This window comes from Cricetulus griseus, chromosome 7 (genome assembly GCF_003668045.3).
Source record: "Cricetulus griseus strain 17A/GY chromosome 7, alternate assembly CriGri-PICRH-1.0, whole genome shotgun sequence".
Lineage (NCBI taxonomy): Eukaryota > Metazoa > Chordata > Mammalia > Rodentia > Cricetidae > Cricetulus > Cricetulus griseus.
The window spans coordinates 8,914,758-8,935,505 of NC_048600.1; the positions used below are offsets into that span (position 1 = coordinate 8,914,758).

Consider the following 20,748-nt stretch of genomic DNA (forward strand, 5'->3'; position numbering starts at 1 on the left):
ATAAAGCAGCAAATGTAGTCATTACTAGACATTTGTATCCTGGGAAAAGGGCAATATTTCCTCTTCCAGATTTAGTTTTTGGTTAATGCTAATCCTTTGGAACTTAAAGAATTTGTAGGAATCGGTTCATTCCAGAGTAGGCCTAGTAAGTAACTGAACCAACCAGTGATTACTTCCCAAGTTCCTGAGTACACAGAAAGCTAGAAAGACTGAGCAGCCAGCAGAGCCCCTCAGGGTGTGACTGCAGTACAGCAGGCCAAGCAACGGTCCCTGCAGTTTCTCCCCTCTCCACTGAAAAGAAGAAACCCTGCAGCATTGCATGTCTACATGAGCCACACAGCACTCTGCTGAAACTTCAAAGGTGCTAAAGTGTGTGGGGTGGAGTTAACCCACCCAGTGAAACTGAGAATATGCATAGGTCCTGGAAAGCACCACAGATTATTATAAATAATACAGGGATGGCACTGATTACAGCTACTGTCCAGGACATCATCTCTTTTCTGAAGCCCTGGCCCTTGAGAGAGAGAGAGATGGATAAAGAAAAATGCTTCTCTCTATCCAACAGCCACAGTGTCAGATCAGACACAGTAAAAGCACCCTTGTCCTAGCCTGCCTGAGAATGTCATGAACTCCATGCTTTGTCTTATCAGCCCATCAGAACTCCTCAGTCAATGGCCTTGATGATACTATATACTGATAGAATTCAAGGAACCAAGATAAGAAACTTTGTCAGTGTCAACCAAAAACCAATTGAAAATCAACTGCTTTTATGCCATAGCTTATGAGAAACCGTGTCAATGCCAAACAAACAATTGAAAACCAACTGCTTTATGTCACAGCTTATTATGAGAAAATGTTCAATCTATAAAAATTATCTTCACAATTGACCACCAAGGAGTTTACCTATTAACCAGAACAAGTAGTTATGGTTTTAATCTAAAATGTTACACATGAGCTCTTGTTTTTAACACTTGTCCTCAGCTATCGCTACTATTTCCAAACCTTTAGCAAGTGGGGCCTTTGAAGGGGATATCAGTCTGATCTGGGCATCATTCTGCTTTCTGGTGAGGCACTTCTGCCTCCTCCACACCCCACACTGCCCCAGCTCTATTATACCTCCTCCACCATGGTGGTCAGAATCCCTCTGAAACTAAATAAAGTTACCTTTTCCTCCCTCAAGTTGCCTCTTTTGGGTACTGTGATCACAACACCAGGTTTAAGATTCAAGGCTTGTGAAATAAGTGGTTAATCTTACATGCGCTAAACTCCGATAAAGAAAACAAATGGTTTGAAGTTTCCCTATGTCAGAACTCTTCTTTAGCTGTGTGAGATAATCTACAAAGCATCTGCCAGGAGTTTGCTGTCTTCTGGATAACCAAACCCTCAAGTCAAAGGGCTAAAAGCTTACCTGGGCATTTACGTCCTGTCAACATGCTTAACCTAGCAATGTGGTTCCCTAAAATCCCCCTTGCTTATGTTTCCACGTTAGAATTGGCTAGAGGGGAACCCACTGGAGAACTGCAAGGCAGAATGAAGCAACAGCCTTTGCATGCCAGCATGGTCATGGGCAAATACCCTGCCAAACAAGACCTAGAGCAGCTTGGCAAGCCCCGCTGGCCCTTGCTGTGTGCGTGTGCATGTGTGGCTGATCTTGCCAGCTGTGAGCCCTGCTGATCAAAGCAACTCCATGTTCTCTGTGAGAGTCTCTCATTGAGTCTCCCATCGAGAGGCTCACAGGGTTGCCAGCTACAAAGTGCCCAGAGATCCCCACAGGCCTCTGTTCAAGCTCCCCTCTGTGGCCTCACATCAGTGGAGGAGTACCTGGCTTCTCAGATTCCTCTTCAATGTCTGCCTTCCTTGCCAGTGCCAGTGCTCCACACAGTCTGAACTTCCCATATTAAACAGGCCTAGCTTCAGGAAACCCCTTATTCCCAAAAGTATTCAAAGCATCTACTACTTCCATAAATAAAGCAAGCCTGGGTACAACCTTGTTGATATTTTTATTTTTTACATCTACGTCACTTTTACCTTTTGAATCCTTCTATTAAATGGTGACACATAGGTTATTTTCAGTCACTGTATCAGTGGGTAAATGCATTACCTCAGTCCCTATCATAATTCAGACACCGATAGATATTAACCATGTGAGACAAAGTTTAAATTCATTTCTCAACCAAGTGGTCAGTCTTCAACCAAAAGCCACAAAGCTGAAAAGCAAAAATCTCTCTACAGGCTTAATATTATTCCGTGGATTGACAACAGGGGGAAAAAAGGGCAAAGGAAGGAGGAAGGAAGGGAGGGAGGGAGGAGAAGAGTGGCAAGAACATCTGAAAATCCACCACAAAAGCAACCAGAAAGACCAACTTTAGCTCTCTCAGAGCTACCAAGTACACACATGCAATAATACAAAGCACATTCACTCAAAAGAAACTGGCTAGATCTTGATGGTAACAGCCAGCTTTGTGGCTTCAGCCTCACTCAGAACTGGTCTGGCAGCCACCAGAGGGAGCCCACTCCGTGTAGTGCTTCCTTAAAGCCCTGTTCTCAAAAGCTGCCTTACTGTTGAAGGCTGGAGAGCGCACTTGCATCGCATCTCATCCAATGCCCAGCTTGTTCAGTGAAGGCCTTTAAAAACAATTTGAGATAACAGATAAATTTCACAGCTTCATGAGGTGGTGAATAACAAGAGTGACAACAAAAAGAAAAGATGTGACATTAAAAAATGATCGACATAAGCCAGGCGGTGGTGGTGCACGCCTTTAATCCCAGCACTGGGGAGGCAGAGGCAGGCAGATCTCTGTGAGTTCGAGACCAGCCTGGTCTCCAGAGCAAGTACCAGGACAGCCGCCAAAACCTTCAGAGAAACCCTGTCTTAAAAAACCAAACAGATTGACATAAACCTAATTATCAGTGATTAAGTATAAACAAACCAAATACTCCAACCAAAGGCAGAAGATAACAAAAAAGAATAAAAAACTATCCAACCAAGATGTCATCTACAGATGACACACTCTAAATCTGAACATGCAGATAGGCTGAAAGGAAAAGGGTCTGGGAGGAGATGATCAGTAACCAAGACAGCTAGGGTAGCTACACTAACCAGACAAAACAGACCTCTAGGAAAAAACACTGTTAACTGGGGAAAAAGTCACTTTTGTGACAGAATGTTCATCCCATTAAGAAGATATAACAGTTATAAACGTGTGTACCTACAATACATTCCCAAATTACATGAAGCAGAAACGGACGGTACTGGAGAGAGAAATGGGCACTGTAGCAATGGTATATGGAGACCTCATGTCTAGCTTGCAGTAATGGACAGAAAACAACACAGCAAATGGAAACAGAAGATATGAGTAATGCTACTGACTGACTGACTGGAAAGTACTCTAAGAATGCCCCAGTCAACAGGAGCAGACTCGGCGCCCTCCTCAGAACGCACATACACTCTCCAGGGTGTACTAAATGGCGGCTCATGGCACAAGCCCCAGCAAGTCTGACAGCACTGCAATCGTGCAGTGACCGGATTAAGGGGATCACAAACATGCAAAATGTAAACACACACTCCTGAGGAGCCATGAGTCACAAAGGAAACTACAGCAAAATTAAAGGCACCAAGAGATGAAGCAAAACAGACATTCCAGAACTTACAGGACATGGGGAAAGTATGTGCAGAGGAAAATTTATGGCTCTAGATGCTTATGCTGAAAAAGAAAAACTATCAATCAATAACTTCATCTTCCACTGTAAGGATCAAAAAGAAGAGCAAGCTTAAGCCTAAAGCATGCAGACAGAAGGAAGTAACAAAAATCAGGCAGCAGACAGAAAAACACTAAACAAAAGGATGATTCTGAAGACTCAAATCACTAGAATTAGAAATGAGGGGTTGGGGAGGATGGCTCAAGCTGGTGAAGCATTTGACATACAAGTGTGTCTACCAGAGTTCAGATTCCCAGAACCAAGTAAAAGACAGGCCACCGTAATCCAGGCACTTAGAGGTGGAGCCAGAATCCCTGCAGCAAACTGGCTACTGTAGGTAGCTAAGTACTCAGAATCCACTGGGCTCCTAGTTCAACAGGGTTAAAAAGAGAGAAATGAATGAGGAGATACTGTTATTAGCCTTACAGAAATACCAAAGCTGGTAAAAGTTTCTGCTCTATAGATACCCCACATTAAAATAGGATCCAAAGCTCAGAACAACAAATCATACCCTAACACTTTAATCTTAACATGGTTAAGAAACAGGACTCTGCAAAACCATATTCTATTTCTAACTACACTCAATGCATTATAGCCTTGGTGAGCTGCTAGAGTCCAAGACTCGGCATTTCCAACCTTTGCAAAGGAGATAGAATAAATGCAGAAAACAAAGAGTAAGCACAAACCCGGAACGTGTACACACTGAGGAGTGCCAAAGGGTCAAGGATTTCACCCTGGTAGCTTACTTCAGCCTCCCACTCCCAAGCACCATAACTCTGTAAGAACCAGGAGCACGGTGGGTGGTGTGTAATGTGTCACTGCCAAACTCCATCAACTGTAGCTGTTTTCTTATCTGGAAGCTGGGTGTGGAGGGTCGGAGGGAAGCAGCTTCCTAGAGAAGGGGGTACACCAGAGCAGTGACCCTGCCTGGCCCGGGCTGACCTCTTCCCACAAATCAATTCTGGGCGTTTTTGTGTGAGAAAAGTTAATTCTGTCTCCTTGAGCTCAGACACCCCCTTCTCCTGCCAACAGACTTCTCTCTCCCCAAGGCAGGGCTCAAAGGCAGAATATAGTTCCTTTCTCTAACTAGTCACACTGCGTTCCTTGGTCTTTTTCATTCTTTCCAACATGGCACAATTTTATCCTTCCTCCTCCACTTATCCCCTAAATCTGCATAATGTTTTACTTTAAAAAAGAACTAAAAAAGATGCACCCAGTGCCCAATGAGGCACCATGCACCATCATTTTGCAGCTTCAAAATGTGATCACTAGGAGTCTCCACAGTACAGCTTTCTAGCTAGCTCCACGGTGCTCGTACCCATAGGAAAACACAAATCGGGGAGGGCTGGCTGGGGGAAGGAGTTGAAACAGGGTCTCACTCTGTAGCCCAGGCTTGCCGCAAACTCACAGCTAGTTTGGCTCCTTGCCTCAGCCTCCTCAATCCTGGGATGACACAGATCTTGGATACACATTTTTATAAAGATACAGGAAAACTTGTCACTTACATGTCTATTAAATAAGATAAAATTATTTTCCACATATGCAAAGGATGCTTATTAATCTACTTTTTTTTTTTTTTTTTTGGTTTTTCAAGACAGGGTTTCTCTGTGTAGCTTTGGAGCCCATCCTGGCACTCGCTCTGTAGACCAGGCTGGCCTCGAACTCACAGAGATCCGCCTGCCTCTGCCTCCCGAGTGCTGGTATTAAAGTCGTGGGCCACCAACGCCCGGCTTAATCTACTTTATTTTTACAACTCCACACAATTACTTTTCTTAATGAAATTACATATAAATAGTGAATCTCAACATAAACTTACAGCCAGGACTTAAGCAGAAACTGAAATTGCAGTTAAGATAATACACAGGAAACTGTACTGCTTAGCCCAAGGGGCACTGTGACATTCCAGAGAGAGTGTCGAAGAGTAAAGGGAGGCTGTAAAGTGACCTTCCCAAGGGAGGGACCCACTGCCCCTCACAGCCAGTTAGTACACCATGTAGGATTTAATTGTTGGGTTTTGCTTTGGCTCTTGGTTTGGGGGTTGTTTTGGATTTTGTTTCATCTTCTGGGTCTCAAAAAGAAGCCAAGAAATCTAGAGTTCTTAAAAGGTGAAACCTGAAAATTTTTACTCTAATTTTTTTTCAAACATGGTGAAAAACAGATAAAATGTCTTGCTGGCCTATACTCACCCACAAACTGCCAACTGTCAACTTCAAATTCAGACCATAAATACCTAATACTTTGGGGAACCATTCCCACTACTCCCGGTGTATCTCAGGTAGGACTGACCACGTGGAGGACAAGCACATAACCTGGGTGGGCCCCTCAGTGTTTGTTTACATTTATAACAGTATGTTGCTGTAAGTTGTTAAATGGGAAATTGGAGACTGGAGGGAGTCTTCAATCCTAGACAGCTCTGTCAGGCCCTAAGTCTGGGACAAGCAACATGGATAAAAGTCAAGTTCTATCTCTAATGGAAAAAAAAAAAAAGATGAAACAGTCCAGGTCTTTCTGTCTGTATAGTCAGATGTAATCCTCAAACTAACTGTTCTTGGCTGTGAGCTGGAGGTTGGTTACTGTGGATGAATGGAAGGAATTAAAGCCTCATCTGGCCTTGGCCTTGCATGTATCTGGTCAGCATACAAGGAAGGGGAGCTGGCAGTCAGACAGCTATGGGACAACCTCCCGGCAAAAACTGATGCTGAGGAGACAAGTATAGACTCAGAATGGTCCTGACTGGGAAGAGCACCCTGAGGACTACCAAAATGACAGGCCTAACAACCAACTCTGGGCGGGTGGGAAAGACACAGGCCAAGAATTTAAGATGGTGCTACTAGGGAGCTGGCAAGGTGGCTCAGTTAAGAGCTCTTGCAGGACTGGAGTGTGGCTCCTATACCCACATCACACAGCTCACAATGCCGGTAACTCCAGGGGATCTGGCGCCTTCTTCTGGCCTCCGTGCACATCCATGTGAGCACACACACATGTTGTTTTATGTTCTCCTCTTTTGCATTTTTGGAACTTCCTGGGGCGCCCTCCATCCAGCTCTCAAATAAATACACAGAGGCTTATTCTTATGAATGCCCTGCCTTAGCTTAGCTTGTTGCTAGCCAGCTTTTCCTAGCTTAAATTAACCTGTCTACCTTTTCCCTCTGGGCTTTTCCCTTTACTTCTGGATATCTTACTTTCCTTCTTACTCCATGGCTGGCTGGGTGGCTGGCCCCTGACATCCTCCTTTCCTTTTTCTCTTGTTGCTTCTTCTCTTCCTCCTTTCTTCTATTTATCCTCTCTGCCTGCCAGCCCCACCTGTCCTTGCTCCTGCCTCGCTATTGGCCATTCAGCTCCTTATTAGGACCACTAGGTGTTTTAGACAGGTAAAGAATCACAGCTTCACAGAGTTAAACAAATGTAGCATAAACAAAAGTCACACACCTTAAAATAATATTTCTCAACACATATACACATACATGAGCATAACTTTTTAACAATTAAGCAATAACAGAGGTGGCCTTTGCAAGAGACTTGAGGTAAAAAGAGTTGTTCACGTGCCCAGGTGTAACAGTGCACATGTGCAGAAACTCACATAACGGGTTTCCACTAACTCATCTTTCCCCCTGAAGCAGAGAACAAACATGGCTGACTTCGCTATGTAGAAGCTAGCTCTCAGGGATGGGTACTGCCCACCGGAAGATGCTCTACACCCTGACACAAGAAGGGAGGATGCCTAGGACAGAGCTCTCCTAGCAACAAAGCACCTTCTCCTCTCACCAGCGACAATCCTCCTAGCAGGACAGCTTCCTCCTAGTACAAAGACATGGTCCATGAGCCATAGCCACGAGGTGAAAAGTGCAAAGGCTCCACACTCCATGCCTGGCTGGACCCTCTCAGTCTCACGACTTGTGCGGTGCTTCTCCCAGCCACGTGCTCACAGACAGCTCCTCACTGATAGCTTCTTACATTTATGTGTGTGACAATACCAGGCTCTGGCTTGGTTTTTCAAAGAGTACTTGCCAACACAAACACTCCCAGTCCAAGATAAAACAGAGTGATTTAAAACAGGCCTAGTTATCTGATTAGCTGATCACCTCCTATTTGCATTACCAAGCTGTGGAGCATTTTCAATTACTTTGCCTTAAAAATCTAATCTCCAATTTTTAAGGAAATAAAAGCAACCATGAAGGCCAGCAGGTGTGGGGAAAGGACAGGCTTTAACGGAAATGGCTGTAGGAGACAAAATCTGCCATTTACCAATGCTAACCAGTGTGACAAAATGACAAAACCAATTCGTATTTTGTAGTTTCTTACAAGCAGCATGTAATGATTGCAAGCCAAGCAGGTAAAGAATAAGCCACAGCCAGGCAGTGGTAGCTAGCGCACACCTTTAATCCCAGCACTTAGGAGGCAGAGGCAGGCGGATCTCTGTGAGTTTGAGACCAGCCTGGTCTACAAGAGCTAGTTCTAGGACAACCTCCAAAGCCACAGAGAAACCCTGTCTCAAAAAACAAAACAAAAACAAAAACAAACAAACAAAAAAGCCACAAGAAGCACTTAGAAACTGCAATATCTAACTATCAACTGTGGCATCCTTATCATCACTGTGTGAAAATCGGAATTCCTAAAGGTTCCCATTTCTATTTCTAAAGTTAAAGCAGAAGTGGGGTGGGTCTCACTATTGAAAACAAAATAGGATGGGAGCAGGTGTTTTGCCATATGGACAGTCATCCACAAGGAGGGTTCTACTAGAGTATCTGCTTCCTAGTACATATTCAGCTATTCGTCATGTGGGGCCGACGGTGTCTGGGACACAGCTCTAAATGACACAGACAGACTGAATAGCATAGAGGAAATGAGTCAGCAAATGGGACAACAGAGTAATCCTGGGAGCTGAGGAGTTGACAGGAGAGCAATACAGATCTGGAGAGGAAGCAGAGGCCAGATGCTCTGTAGACACCAAAGGAGATTCAGAGAACAAGCAAGAGGTAGCTACGGGGGACAAGAGTTCCAGAAACAAGGAGCATGAACTAAGACCATGCTATCAAGCCAGGTAGCTGCATCTTCCTGGAGCCCTGCGGATAACATGGACAAGAGAACATAAGGAGGGACGAGGCCACGTAAAACAGCCAGAGCACCAAGCACCCTGGAGACAAAGGGAAGCCACTGATGGGCGGGATTGCCCTGGTCAGACAATGCTCTAGGAAGACTGCTCTGGCAAAGAACTTAGTAGGAATCTCACAAAGCACATGAAGGAACTGTTATTGTTTTGTAGAGAATGGGAACAGAGAGAGAGAGAGACAGAGGAACAGAGAAACAGAGAGGGACAGAGGAACAGAGAGACAGAGAGACAGAGAGACAGAGAAACAGAGAGCGTAAAGGGGCAGGGATTTATCTTTTAAAGGGGTCCTCTGCACCTGTGTGCAGACTTAGTTCCCATGGAACCTTGGGCTGACCAGGGTACTGCCTGTTTCACCAGGTAACAGGGGCAGGCCAGCATAATGCCTGAACCTTTCAGGAACTTCAGCTGTTCTCAAAGTAACACATTTACTTGTATCTTAAAACAAAATAGTAAGAATCCATGGTTACAGTAATTTGAAAATGTAGCACAATCAAGACACAGCTATGTGATCTCAGGCAAAGCCGGCTTCCTGTAAGGAAATGAGAACCAATCCTTATTTCTCCTACACCTCACCTTCCAGCCTTGCCTCCAGCTGATGCCAGCTCAGTCTTTATTGCTAACTTAGAGACCAAATTAGGTTTTGTTCAACAAAATGAGATTTTGCCATCAACTGGAGGAAACTCTGACAAGAGAGCCAAATATCTGAAAAATTAATGCTAACAGATGAGAACCAGTTCTGATTCCAGGGTCAACCAAAATTAATCTTAGATGTTTTGCCAATGGCCATTAAACAGCAAAAATGTCTGCAAGCAGTATTCTAAATGAGAAAGGCAAAGCACCTACAAGGACAAGGAGTGCACATGAGCATCACAATAACCATTAGACTAGGACATTTCTCTAAATTAGTCTTTTAAAAATAAATTATTCCATTAAGCAGAAAATACAAAAACTAAACCCTCAAGCATCTAGTGAAATCAAAATGCAGATCAAAATGCAGTGAAAACCACAGGCACATGGCCAGGTACCAGAAGCTCAACTGTTCCAAAAATAAAGCACTTGTTTCCAACTCGAAGCGATACTCTTTAGGGTCTATGGTTAAAATTATCTGGAAATATAACATAGAAAAGCAGAGATGGGGGAGCTGAAGAGACTGCTCAGCAGTTAAGGGCACCTGCTGCTCTTGCAGAGGACACAGGTTTGGTGCCCAATACCCACAAAGAGACTCACAACAATCTGTAACTCCATTTCCAGAGGATCCAATACTCTCTTCTGGCTCCACAGGTACACACACAGTGCGCATATACACGTGCAGGCGAAACATGCATTCACATAAAAATAAATAAATCTTTTTTCTTTTCTTTTTCTTTTTTAAAGAGGGCTTTCCATGAAACAAACTGTTAAAACCAACTTTTAAAACTCAAGATGGGGTGGGGTGGGTGGGTGCTGGTAAGATGGCTCAGAGGTTAAGAGCATGTGTTGTTTTTGAAGAGGACCTGAGTTTAATTCCCAGAACCCACACGGTGGCCCATAGCCATCCATAATTCTAGTTCCAGGGGATCTAAACCTCTTGTAATCTCTGCAAGCACCTGGCACACATGTGCTGTATACATATACACCCAAACAAAACATTCCTACACATAAGGTAAAAAAAAAAAAATCTAAAAGAGAATTTTTAAAAATCAAGATGGCATTTTTAAATAGGTCATAAAATGTACAACAAAATAAATAACTACATTTCTAAAGATCAAAATATGTACATTTCCAAGAATATTTAGAAACAGAAGCATTTATCATTACTCTAAGATAATTCTTACAAGACCATGTACAAATCTTGGAAAACAATAGCATCATAGTTATTAGGGGAAGCATCACCCCCTTCCCTGATGTGCATGGATGAATTCTATGCTTTTCTTCCAATTAAGGCATCTCAGCTTCCCACACTTTCTGAAAATAACTAATATTTCAAGCATGCCTTGGCATTTGTGATTCACCAACTTGCTTAACTTTCTAAAAACCTCAATTTTGTATTTTTTCTAAAATACTACTACTTCATCATCTGGAGGGATGCTCATGGTGGCTTAGTACTGTCTCTAACTCCAGTTCCAGGGGATCTGATATATTCTTCTGGCCTCTGCAGACTCCGGATATGTACATGGTACACAGATACACATGCAGGCAAAACACCTATTCATATAAAATAGCAATAAAATAATATTTTTAAAACTATCACTTCAAAGGTACCAATATTTCCTATAGCCATTATTTATTTAACAAATGTAAAAGAATTACACAGTAAGGAATGATGAGACAGGAGCTGTATAGGATTGGAAACTAAGCTATTCATTCTCCCACTCAATCCTCCTTTAAGCAAACATCTGAGGCAACAGATGCTAAAAACATTGACCAATTCTTAATGAAAGAGGAAAATGTTTTGATCATGACCTAATTCCTTGAATAATTCACCCTAGCCTCTGGTTGCCTTGATTTTTTTTCTCCCTAATCTATTCAGTAAAGTTGACAATTCTTTCTGCCTTCCGAACATTGTTGGGCATTTTCTATGGCAATTTCTATTTATACAGCTTTGTACAAAACAAAGCCTTACCAACTTTTGATTTTGTTTTGTTTTGTTTGAAACAGGCTCTTACTATGTAGTCCAGGCTGGCCTTGAACTTAGAGAGATCCACCTGTTTCTGCCTCCTGAGTGCTGGGATTAAAGACGTGAGCCACCACAGCTGGCCTTCATCTATCTTGAGTACCCTCCCTCTTAGCTCCCACAAAGCACTTGGTTATTACTTTTAAAAAAATGTTAGGATCTCTGAGTTTGATGCCCACATAGTCTACAGAGAAAGTCCCAGGACAGCCAGGGCTACAACGAGAAACCTTTTCTCGAAAAACAAAACAAAAACAAAAACAAAAACAAAAAAAAAAAGAGAAGAAATTATGACAATTCCACCAATGAATGGCAAATGTTTATTTTGCAAATTCCAGATTTATTCTCTACTCTGGTTTCTTTTTGGAGGTTTTAGATTTAATTCAACAGGTTTTTATTTCAATACTAAACCATACTGAGATCGCCTTTTCATTTTAAATGGCAATTAAATCCAACAAATGACATGTTAACACTTCTGAAATGATGACATAGAGAACACTATAACCAGCCTGCAAAGACTTTCAAGTATGGGTCACCTGAAGGAATGGTCACCTGACTGACTGAAATTGGAAGACATCACTGACATAATGTTGTCATTTCAAAGATACCGAAATGAACAGACACATGTCTTGGAACCACAGCAAATACTCACAAAGCATGACAAGTTAAGCCCCATTCTGGATCACACATCACCATGTGAAAACCTACAAACCAAGCTTCTAGACAAGGAAACAGACACGGTAGATAAAGTTGTTCAACATCACAAGGCTGGCATGAATCCAGGCAGCTGTCCAGAGAAGACACCCTTAACCATAGCGCCATGCTGCCTCTTGAGTAGGTAACCAGTGACAGGCTTTTAGACCCCAGCTGACTCTTAAGGACCAGAGTCTTCTGCTGATATGAAAATGGAGGGAACGGGGGGGGGGGGGGGCCCGCCAGGGGTAGCAATGACATTCCTTTCTAGGATCAAGATACTATGTAATCTAGACAGGAAAACCTTAGCCCTGCTGGAAGAGGGTGCTGTGCTGGGAAAAGGGTCATCTGCAGCTAGCTGTTTCACCAGCACCATTTGGGACATGGTGCAGACCTATGCCAGCTTCCTATCATAAAAATGCCTTTATACAAGAGTAGCTGTCTTGCGCATTTGGAGACCCTTTTGAGACACCTGAGTACAAACATAGTGACATGATCTGACACAAATATCATCATCAAGAGTCACAAAGGGTTTAGCCAATGATGGATACTTCTGAGATAGACCATAGTAGTTTTCCTTTGACCTCAAGAGGACAGTCTGGAGGCCGATGAGAATAATCATGATATACCTGAGGTAACACTGGCTTGATGAGAGAACTACCTCTTACTGAGAGAACTACTTGTATACCCCAGAAGTCCACCATACACACGCATGCACGCTCACCAATGTGGTTGCTGGCTGACTCCCTGCCAAGCCTGCTGCTACTCTGAGTTTTTCTTTCCCCTTTATTTCCCTTGTCAGACACTGGCCAGAATCCCAACCCTGCAGGCAATCTGACTCTGACCCTGCCTCTACCCTGGCCCATCTGCAGCTAGTGGCAGATGATTTCCCTAACTCAAAAAGCTCTAACTCAAAAAGCTAATGTTTTCTCTTTTCCATCTTCCCCCACACCTGCCAAGATCTCCAATTTTCCTCCTCTGTGGTTTCTATTCACAAACGCCAATAAAACTGTCCTGAGTATTCCTCTGAGTCCATTTAAATTCTGTTGATACTTAATTAGTGCACAGGTATGCATGAGGAGGTCAAAGGACAGCTTCATTAGCTCTCTTCCACAATCTTATGTGAGTTGGGTGAACCCAGGTTGCTAGGCTTGCACAGCAATTGTTTTTACCTGCAGAGCCAATATTCTAGCTCCATCTTAAATTTGTTTATCTGTAAGACTAAAATCCTATGAAAGGGACCTTGAATCTCCTGGGGACACTGCTGGTTTCTCCCTACACTGAACACCTCAAAAAGCTTCACTGTCATTGACCAATTCATGCCATTGTCATTAACCAATTCATGTAACTGTCACAGCTCTTCTAATACACACACTTAGGAAGATATACAAGAAAACCGTGTACTTGAACTATTGTCTCTCATCTTCATAACAACAGAAAGGTTAAAGGTGAGAGTAAAAACCACCTGAGGATGGCAGTCTGCTGTGTGCTCTACTAAGTCACGAAAAGTACAATTAGAATCAACGGGCAGGGCTGCAGAGTGCACTCAGCAGTTAGGAACACCTGCTGCTCTTGCAGAGGCCCTCAGCTCAGCTCCCAGCATCCACATGGGCTCACCACCAGCTGAAACTCCAGCTCCAGAGGATCTGATACCCTCTTCTGGCCTCTGTGGGCACCGAGCACACACATGGTGCACATACACATATACAGGCAAAACACCCATACACATAAAATAAAAATAAATTGTTTATTAACATATGATTTCAATGCATACAGTTTTACAACTACTCACAATGTAGAAACACAAGTCTTAAAATATGGTTCACATATGAGAAGAAACAACAGATTTATAACAGATGCAAATATTACAACATTTTCTCTATTGACCCAATTTAAGAGTGAAATTAAATATGCATCACACACTTCATAAGGCTTCTGCCTCAGCAGGGGTCACACAGACTTTCTCCAACACACTCAGCCTCCTAGATAACTCCCTCATGTCCACAGCCTCTAATTATCAAGTACCCCAAAAGACAATTATAATTATTTCCTGATATTTTACTTCAAAGCTGTCCTAGAAGAATGAATAGGAAAATAGATCAAAACATGAAGTTTTCAAAGTTTTTATTATTCTTTCTTAAATGCCAAATACCACACCAATTCCAGGCTGCTTTTCTCTTTTATGGACACATAAAATAAGCTGCCCAACATAAATTAGAGAAAACACTAGAAAGTCTTAAGTGGAAGAAAGGATGGACATAAATACTGTCAGAGAGGGCTTTCTGAGGCGCAATGGAGCAGTGTGGAGGGAAGCAGGCGCTCACCATACACAGACATGACTGTCACCTACCTTCCCATGCTGCCCCGCCCTTTCGTAACAGATGGTCACGTCTTCCCACATCTCCAGCTTCTCAAATATCTGAAGGGCTGAAGTGCTGCAGCCCAACTCAAAGAGCAAGCCTGCAAGCTGGCGCTAGGAAAACAAATGAGAGTCATCAATACTCCTCAGCAGGGAGCAAACCCATTTTGCAAACCAGCCTTGTAAAGGGCTGCTTATTGTAATACATATATCATTTATGTAGTTCAAACTATACTATCTAAGAATTTGTGAGAATCTTTTTTTTTTTTTTACAGGCGATAAAATACTTAAAAAAAATAGAAATTGATCAAAACACTCAATACATCAAAATTTTAAGTATCTCAGAACTCAAAAACAAGTCAATTTTTCCTTCTTATCCAAAGATTCCTTCCATGAGACACTCTGATTTGTAAAGGTCATATCCAATAATTCAGTGTTTAAAGCTCTGAGGAAGCAATGCAGACACCATTAAATCTCTGTGCTTCATCCTTGGGAATTTACACAGGAGAGCATCTCAGGCTCTGTCTCAAGCAGTCCTACCTATTCTAGACGCAGTCTAGTAATCTGAGTGACTTAATTGCACAGTCCATTGAAGATCAAGATGAGCAAGCAAAGTAGGTAAGGGCCAGTAAAAAATACTCAAACAGTAAGTAGAATGTGTTTTAGGTTACCCATCCTACAGGAATGAAAAAATATTACATGAAAATAAAGGAGATGATGTTTTTGAATACGGTCTGGTCGAATGTCAGTGGTTGCTGCATTGTTTTCTCTTTTGAATGCATCTTTACTGCTCTTTGAAATTCAGCTTGCATTTAAGAATTAAGAAGCTTATGGAAGCTAGGCATGTGGTGCAAGCCTTTAATCTCAATACTGGGAGGCAGAGGCAGGTGGATCTCTGTGTGTTGGAGGCCAAACTGGTCTACATAGTGAGTTCCAGGCTAGGCTGGGATATATATTGAGACCTTGTCTCAAAGAGAGAAGGGGACAAGGCTTAAAAATATTTCTATGTATCACAAAATATAGAAGAATTTGGCATTTTCAGAGCATTGGTTGAATCTTTTCTGAAACTAGATACAGGCTACAAGAGCACAGACACACTTGCTGCTGCTCACACAGGAGTACTTCATCAGTCTAACGCTCTCCTAACTGAGCTATTTTGGCTTGCAGGAGTACTTCCCAAGTCACCCTGCACCCTGGAAAGAGAACAGTCAGAGGTATCTCAAAACATAAAGTATCAAATAAATACTTTCCTTTCGTTTTTTTTGTAAAACCATTAAAAGGTTCAAAGGTTTACTGTTTGGTAGGAAAGTCCTTAAAGACACTTGAATATAAAATGTTGGGGCTTGAAAAATGGCTCAGCAGTTAAGAGCACTTCCTACTCTTCCAACACCAGGAGAGGTAAGTTCCCTGCATCAAGACAGCTGGCTCACAACCACCTATAACCCCAGGCCTGGATACTCTCTCTTGTCCTCCATGGTCATCTGCACACATGTACGTACACACACACACACACACACACACACACACACCACACACACACTTACTTACATACACACACACTCTTACACATAATAAAAAATCTTTAAAAAGCTAAAATAAAATGTCCTTTTGAAAATGAAACGAGGGCAACTCTCCTGAGATGCCCAAATCCATTCTTAACTAATGTATTCTCTCCTCCTGATCTTTCTCCCTCTCTCCATACCTATGCTTAAATCTATATTAAAACCTTTTCTTAATAAACTCCAACTCATGAAAAGAAAAAAAAAGCATTTATGATTTGCTTATCTTAATTTATAGGATTCTACCTAGTATCAATCTAAAACCATTTCAAAGTGTTTTTAAATCCATTACCACTTTAATCAAAACAGCAATTCAAACGATTTAAACAACTGCTTTTTATCAATTTCACTGAAATATTTAAAAAGAAAATCAATAAATATGTCTAAGCCATTCCTTTCTAATGTGTTTTCTTTTCTAATTCAGAGTATTTTCCATATCATTGACAAACAGAAGTACCTGAATAGCCCAGTGAGGGGGTACTGGACAACAATAGAAAATCTTCAGGCGTTCCAGTACAGATGTACTTTTATCTTCAAATTGGTCTGCAAGAGCCTAAGGAAACATAATAATCACAATCTGTATGTTTAATCATTTTAATATAAACAAAGTTCCTGTTATAAAATTATTCAAATGCACACATAAATAAAGAACTCAAGTCATTTTTGTAAAGGCTATAAGAAGATGTATGAAGTTTACGTGTTTTAAAAACTTGAAATGTAATCAATATTTCTATAAACATGCACACTTAAATATTACCAGGAAAAATTTTAAACTAAAATTTCCTATAATAAATCTTTCAAAGAACTGGCCTTCTTACTAAAAATTGGCATTCTAAGAAAATTGTCCTTTACTGTATTTATCTCCAACATGACAACAATGTCACTATCAATGTCAATAAGAGAGTAACTATATGAAAAACTTGGGACTTTTTTTCTCAGGAATTAAGCAATGAAGAAAGGCAGGTCTATCCAATTACAAACAGGTACTCTCCTTCCTCAGCAAAAGAGATGTAAGGGTGGCATCCATTCATGCAAGATCATCTGTGCAGTGCAGTGGGCAGCTGCAAGCTTTGTAATTGAATTCTTGTGATGTCCTGGAATTCCCAACCTGGTAATGAAAAACAGCTCCCAGAGACTACACCAAGAAGCAGATGAGATGACCAAGTGGCTCTCTGAAAACAGGAGCCCAGGCCAACTGCAGAGTCAAAAGCTGGCAGGATACAGTAATCAAGTGACTAGTCACCGGAAAAAAGCTCACAGACAAAATGTCAACTTGAATACAGACATCGTCTAGAATCCCAGACAAACACATGGACAGCAGCCATTACCACAGTCATCTGCCTGCCTCTGATCTGTCAGTAGGTTTGTACTAAATACAGACTTTTTCTGGTATCAGACTTTTTTGTGGGATGGGGTGGGAGGAGCATCGAGACAGGGTTTCTCTGGGTAGCCTCTGCTGTCCTGGAACTCACTCTGTAGACCAGCTTAGCCTCAAACTCACAGATCCTCCTCCTGCTGCTTCCCACGTTCTAGGACTAAAAGAAAGATATGTACCACCATGCTAGGCTTGGTATCAGAATTTCGATTGTGAATTATCATGGACCTTTTTACCCACAATGATTGAGTTAATTATTAATGTGTCTTTCTTAATTTTCTGATTCTAACATAGAAGCTGCTGTATAAGAGAATGCCTTTCTTGTCTTTGAGGATGGCAAAGCACCATGTGACAACACACCGTCACACATCAGGATATAGAACGGTTTTATACTAGTGTCTGCTTTCAAGTTGTTTCATTTTTTTACAAAATTGAAAATTTAAGAATCAAGAATGAACTTCCTCAGAAGAAAAAAAAGGACAGGAGTCTAACACATCCTGACAAAATTCTGCCTTGGTTTGATGTGAAATGTCCCCCAAAGGCTATAGTGAACACTTGGTCCCCAGCTGTGGAGTGTCCCCCAAAGGCTTCAGTGAATGCTTGGTCCCCAGCTGTGGAGTGCAATATTGGGAGGTTGCAGAACCTTTGAGGCAAGAGCTCAAGCAGGCAGCAGCAGGTGAACAGGAGTGACTTTTGGAAGGTTATCCTGCCTTTAATTCTGATCTAGAACTCTGCATCCTGGTTGTCAATGTGAATAGCCACACTGCCTCAGGCTCCCACCAATACAGACTGAGCTGCTCTCACCATGACTTCCCTGCCATGATGAATTAAAATCTCCTGAACTGTGAGACAAAATAATCCTCCCTTAGTTGCTTTTGTCAGGTATTTTATTACAGAGATGAGAATAGTAAGTACCGCAGAGCCAAAGAGAGGCCAGTTTCTAACTGCACAACAGCTCTTAGACCGTGGTTCCCTGCCGTGTGTGAGGGAATAGAGCCACTGGTCGGCTCAGTATCTCACAGAATGAGTTCATGTGTGAGAAGAACCCGAGTAGGACACATCACTTCTTGGACAACCTGAGATTCTATTCAATCAAAGTTAGTCAGAACAAATTGAGACATAACCACACTCCTCAGCCATCTTGACAAAGATTCCTGGCCTTGCTTCACAGAAACTTAATAGGAAAAAAGGTTGCATGCCTCAGCCAGGGCTATTTCACTGAGGGAGGAAGGAAGGGAAGGCAAAGAACGAACAGCAACTTCTGGTTAAAGACATATGGTCACAATACATAAATAAAGATCACAGAATTCCTTCATGAAAAGAAAGGCTTTTTTTTTTTCTTTAGACTAACATACCACATTTTCAAAAAGAAAAAAATAACTTTTACTTAATAACCTAAAGTTTGAAAGTAACATCATACAATTTACCAAGACTCAGTTACATGTGAAATTTTATTTTCAAACAAAATCCATGTTGTTTGATGACATAACTAGGGAACATAAAGGACTCAGTAAGTAGTTCTTGGCTTATTAATAATTTTTGTGTCATTTCAGATACTTGTGAGTGACTTGTAGGTATCTGTGTCTGATGTACTCAGGTACTCTCTGAAACAGCAAAAACCACCAGATGCAATAGAGCCAACACGCATCGCATAGTCTAGAGCAGTGGCCCTCAACCTTCCTAAAGCTGCGACCCTTTAATACAGGTCCTCATGCTGTGGTGACCCCCAGCCAGAAAAGTATTTCATTGTTACTTCATAACTGTAATTTTGCTACTGTCATGAACTGTAAATATCTAATACACAACCTGTGGAGTCACCACTCACCCACAGGCTGAGAACCACTGGTATGAGCACCCTACAAGAGCTGAACTGGCTCTGCATGTGATAAGATTAATTTAACACCTATCTACTTCTCTCCTACACAGAACACACTTCTTGCTGTCCTAATCCTGATAATCACCTAAGGAAGGCTTAGCTATAAAACAAACAAACAACCCCCTAAGAACATTAAACTAATAGACAAAAAAGGGTGGTGGTACACTGATAGTCTCCCCACTGAGTACAAAGTAGTCTCTTTTCATTTGCTAATTTACAAACACAGCCTAACAAAATCCTGTCATGGTTTGATGTGCAATGTCCTCCATGTGCAATGTCCTCCACAGGCTCATGTGTCTGAACACTTGGTCTCCAGCTGGTGGTGTTACACGGGAAGAGTATGGAGCCTCTGAGCCAAGGGACCTGGCGGGCAGCAGTGGGTGACAAGATTTTTCAGAGCAAATTAATTCTTAGCAAGTTCTAAAATTATTCTACCATATTCAAACAAATGGAATCCTCACAGGCACAGGCAATAGGAAAAGCAGGGCTGATATTCACACTTACCTAAGTTCTCTTCCAGGTCTCCCACAAAAAAGTGATCATTTAACCATGGAAGCATTCATCCATGAGAGGATTTTTAAAGTAATCTTCGCACTTTCAGCAAAGCTACAAGGATGGCTTTCTCAAGAAAGCTTTGGTGGGTTTGCTGTTTTAAATTTTTCTTAATTTTTGTAACTTTATTTCTTTTATTTATGTAGATGCTTTGCCTTTCGAATATTGATGTGCAGGGCATGGGGCTTCAGAGCTCAGAAGGCATCAGATCCCCTGGAACTAAGGATACAGATGGTTGTGAACCACCATGAGGGTGCAAGGAATTGAACACGGGTCCTCTGCAAGAGCAACAAGCACTCTTAACCACTGAGCCATACATCCAGCCCCCAAGAGTTTTGTTTTATTTCAGACATTTAAGGTAAGCTGGTTAATTGTTGGCACCAGTCACTAATCACAAGTATCATGTATATTCACTGGGAACAAAACCAGGTGTCCAAAAAGTGGAGTCTCTCCCTCACTCAGAGGTAACCCTGGCAGATCTCGAACTTCTGGAAACCCTCCTGACTCAGTTTCCCAAAGACTGGGAGTACAAATACACACCTCTGTACAGGGCTCGTTTTCAAGTTTTAATACTTCCTTTTAAGGTCATTTCTCCTAAACTGGATCTACAAGCAAAGTATTTGGCGCATATGGAGCCCCCAATCCCCACAATTACAACGCCCACATCTCCAGAAGCTATAGTTTCATTGGTCAGAGGGTGTCTCTACAGAATGGGTATAGAAGAATGAAACCCCCTTTTCAGTAAAGAATTTCTAAAGATCTCCTACAGGAGATCAAGACTAAAATTTAAAGTTAGCACAGAGGATGATTTAGTATCTGCACAAGACAGTTCTGCACAAGGTCTGGTATGATTTAGACTTTGTGTGCTTGCATCT

At 42.0% G+C, this 20,748-nt stretch overlaps 1 protein-coding gene across 1 annotated transcript in view; it reads right to left on the reverse strand.

Annotated features, from left to right (window-relative positions):
- Ttc27 (tetratricopeptide repeat domain 27) overlaps positions 1–20,748 on the reverse strand; it is a 125,108-nt gene that overhangs the window by 52,309 nt on the left and 52,051 nt on the right. The window contains exons 11-12 of the mRNA XM_027426079.2: positions 16,528–16,623; positions 14,503–14,625 (exon numbers count right to left, since the gene is read on the reverse strand). Of these exons, the coding sequence (XP_027281880.1) occupies positions 14,503–14,625; positions 16,528–16,623 (219 nt within the window). The remainder of the gene's footprint in view (positions 1–14,502; positions 14,626–16,527; positions 16,624–20,748) is intronic.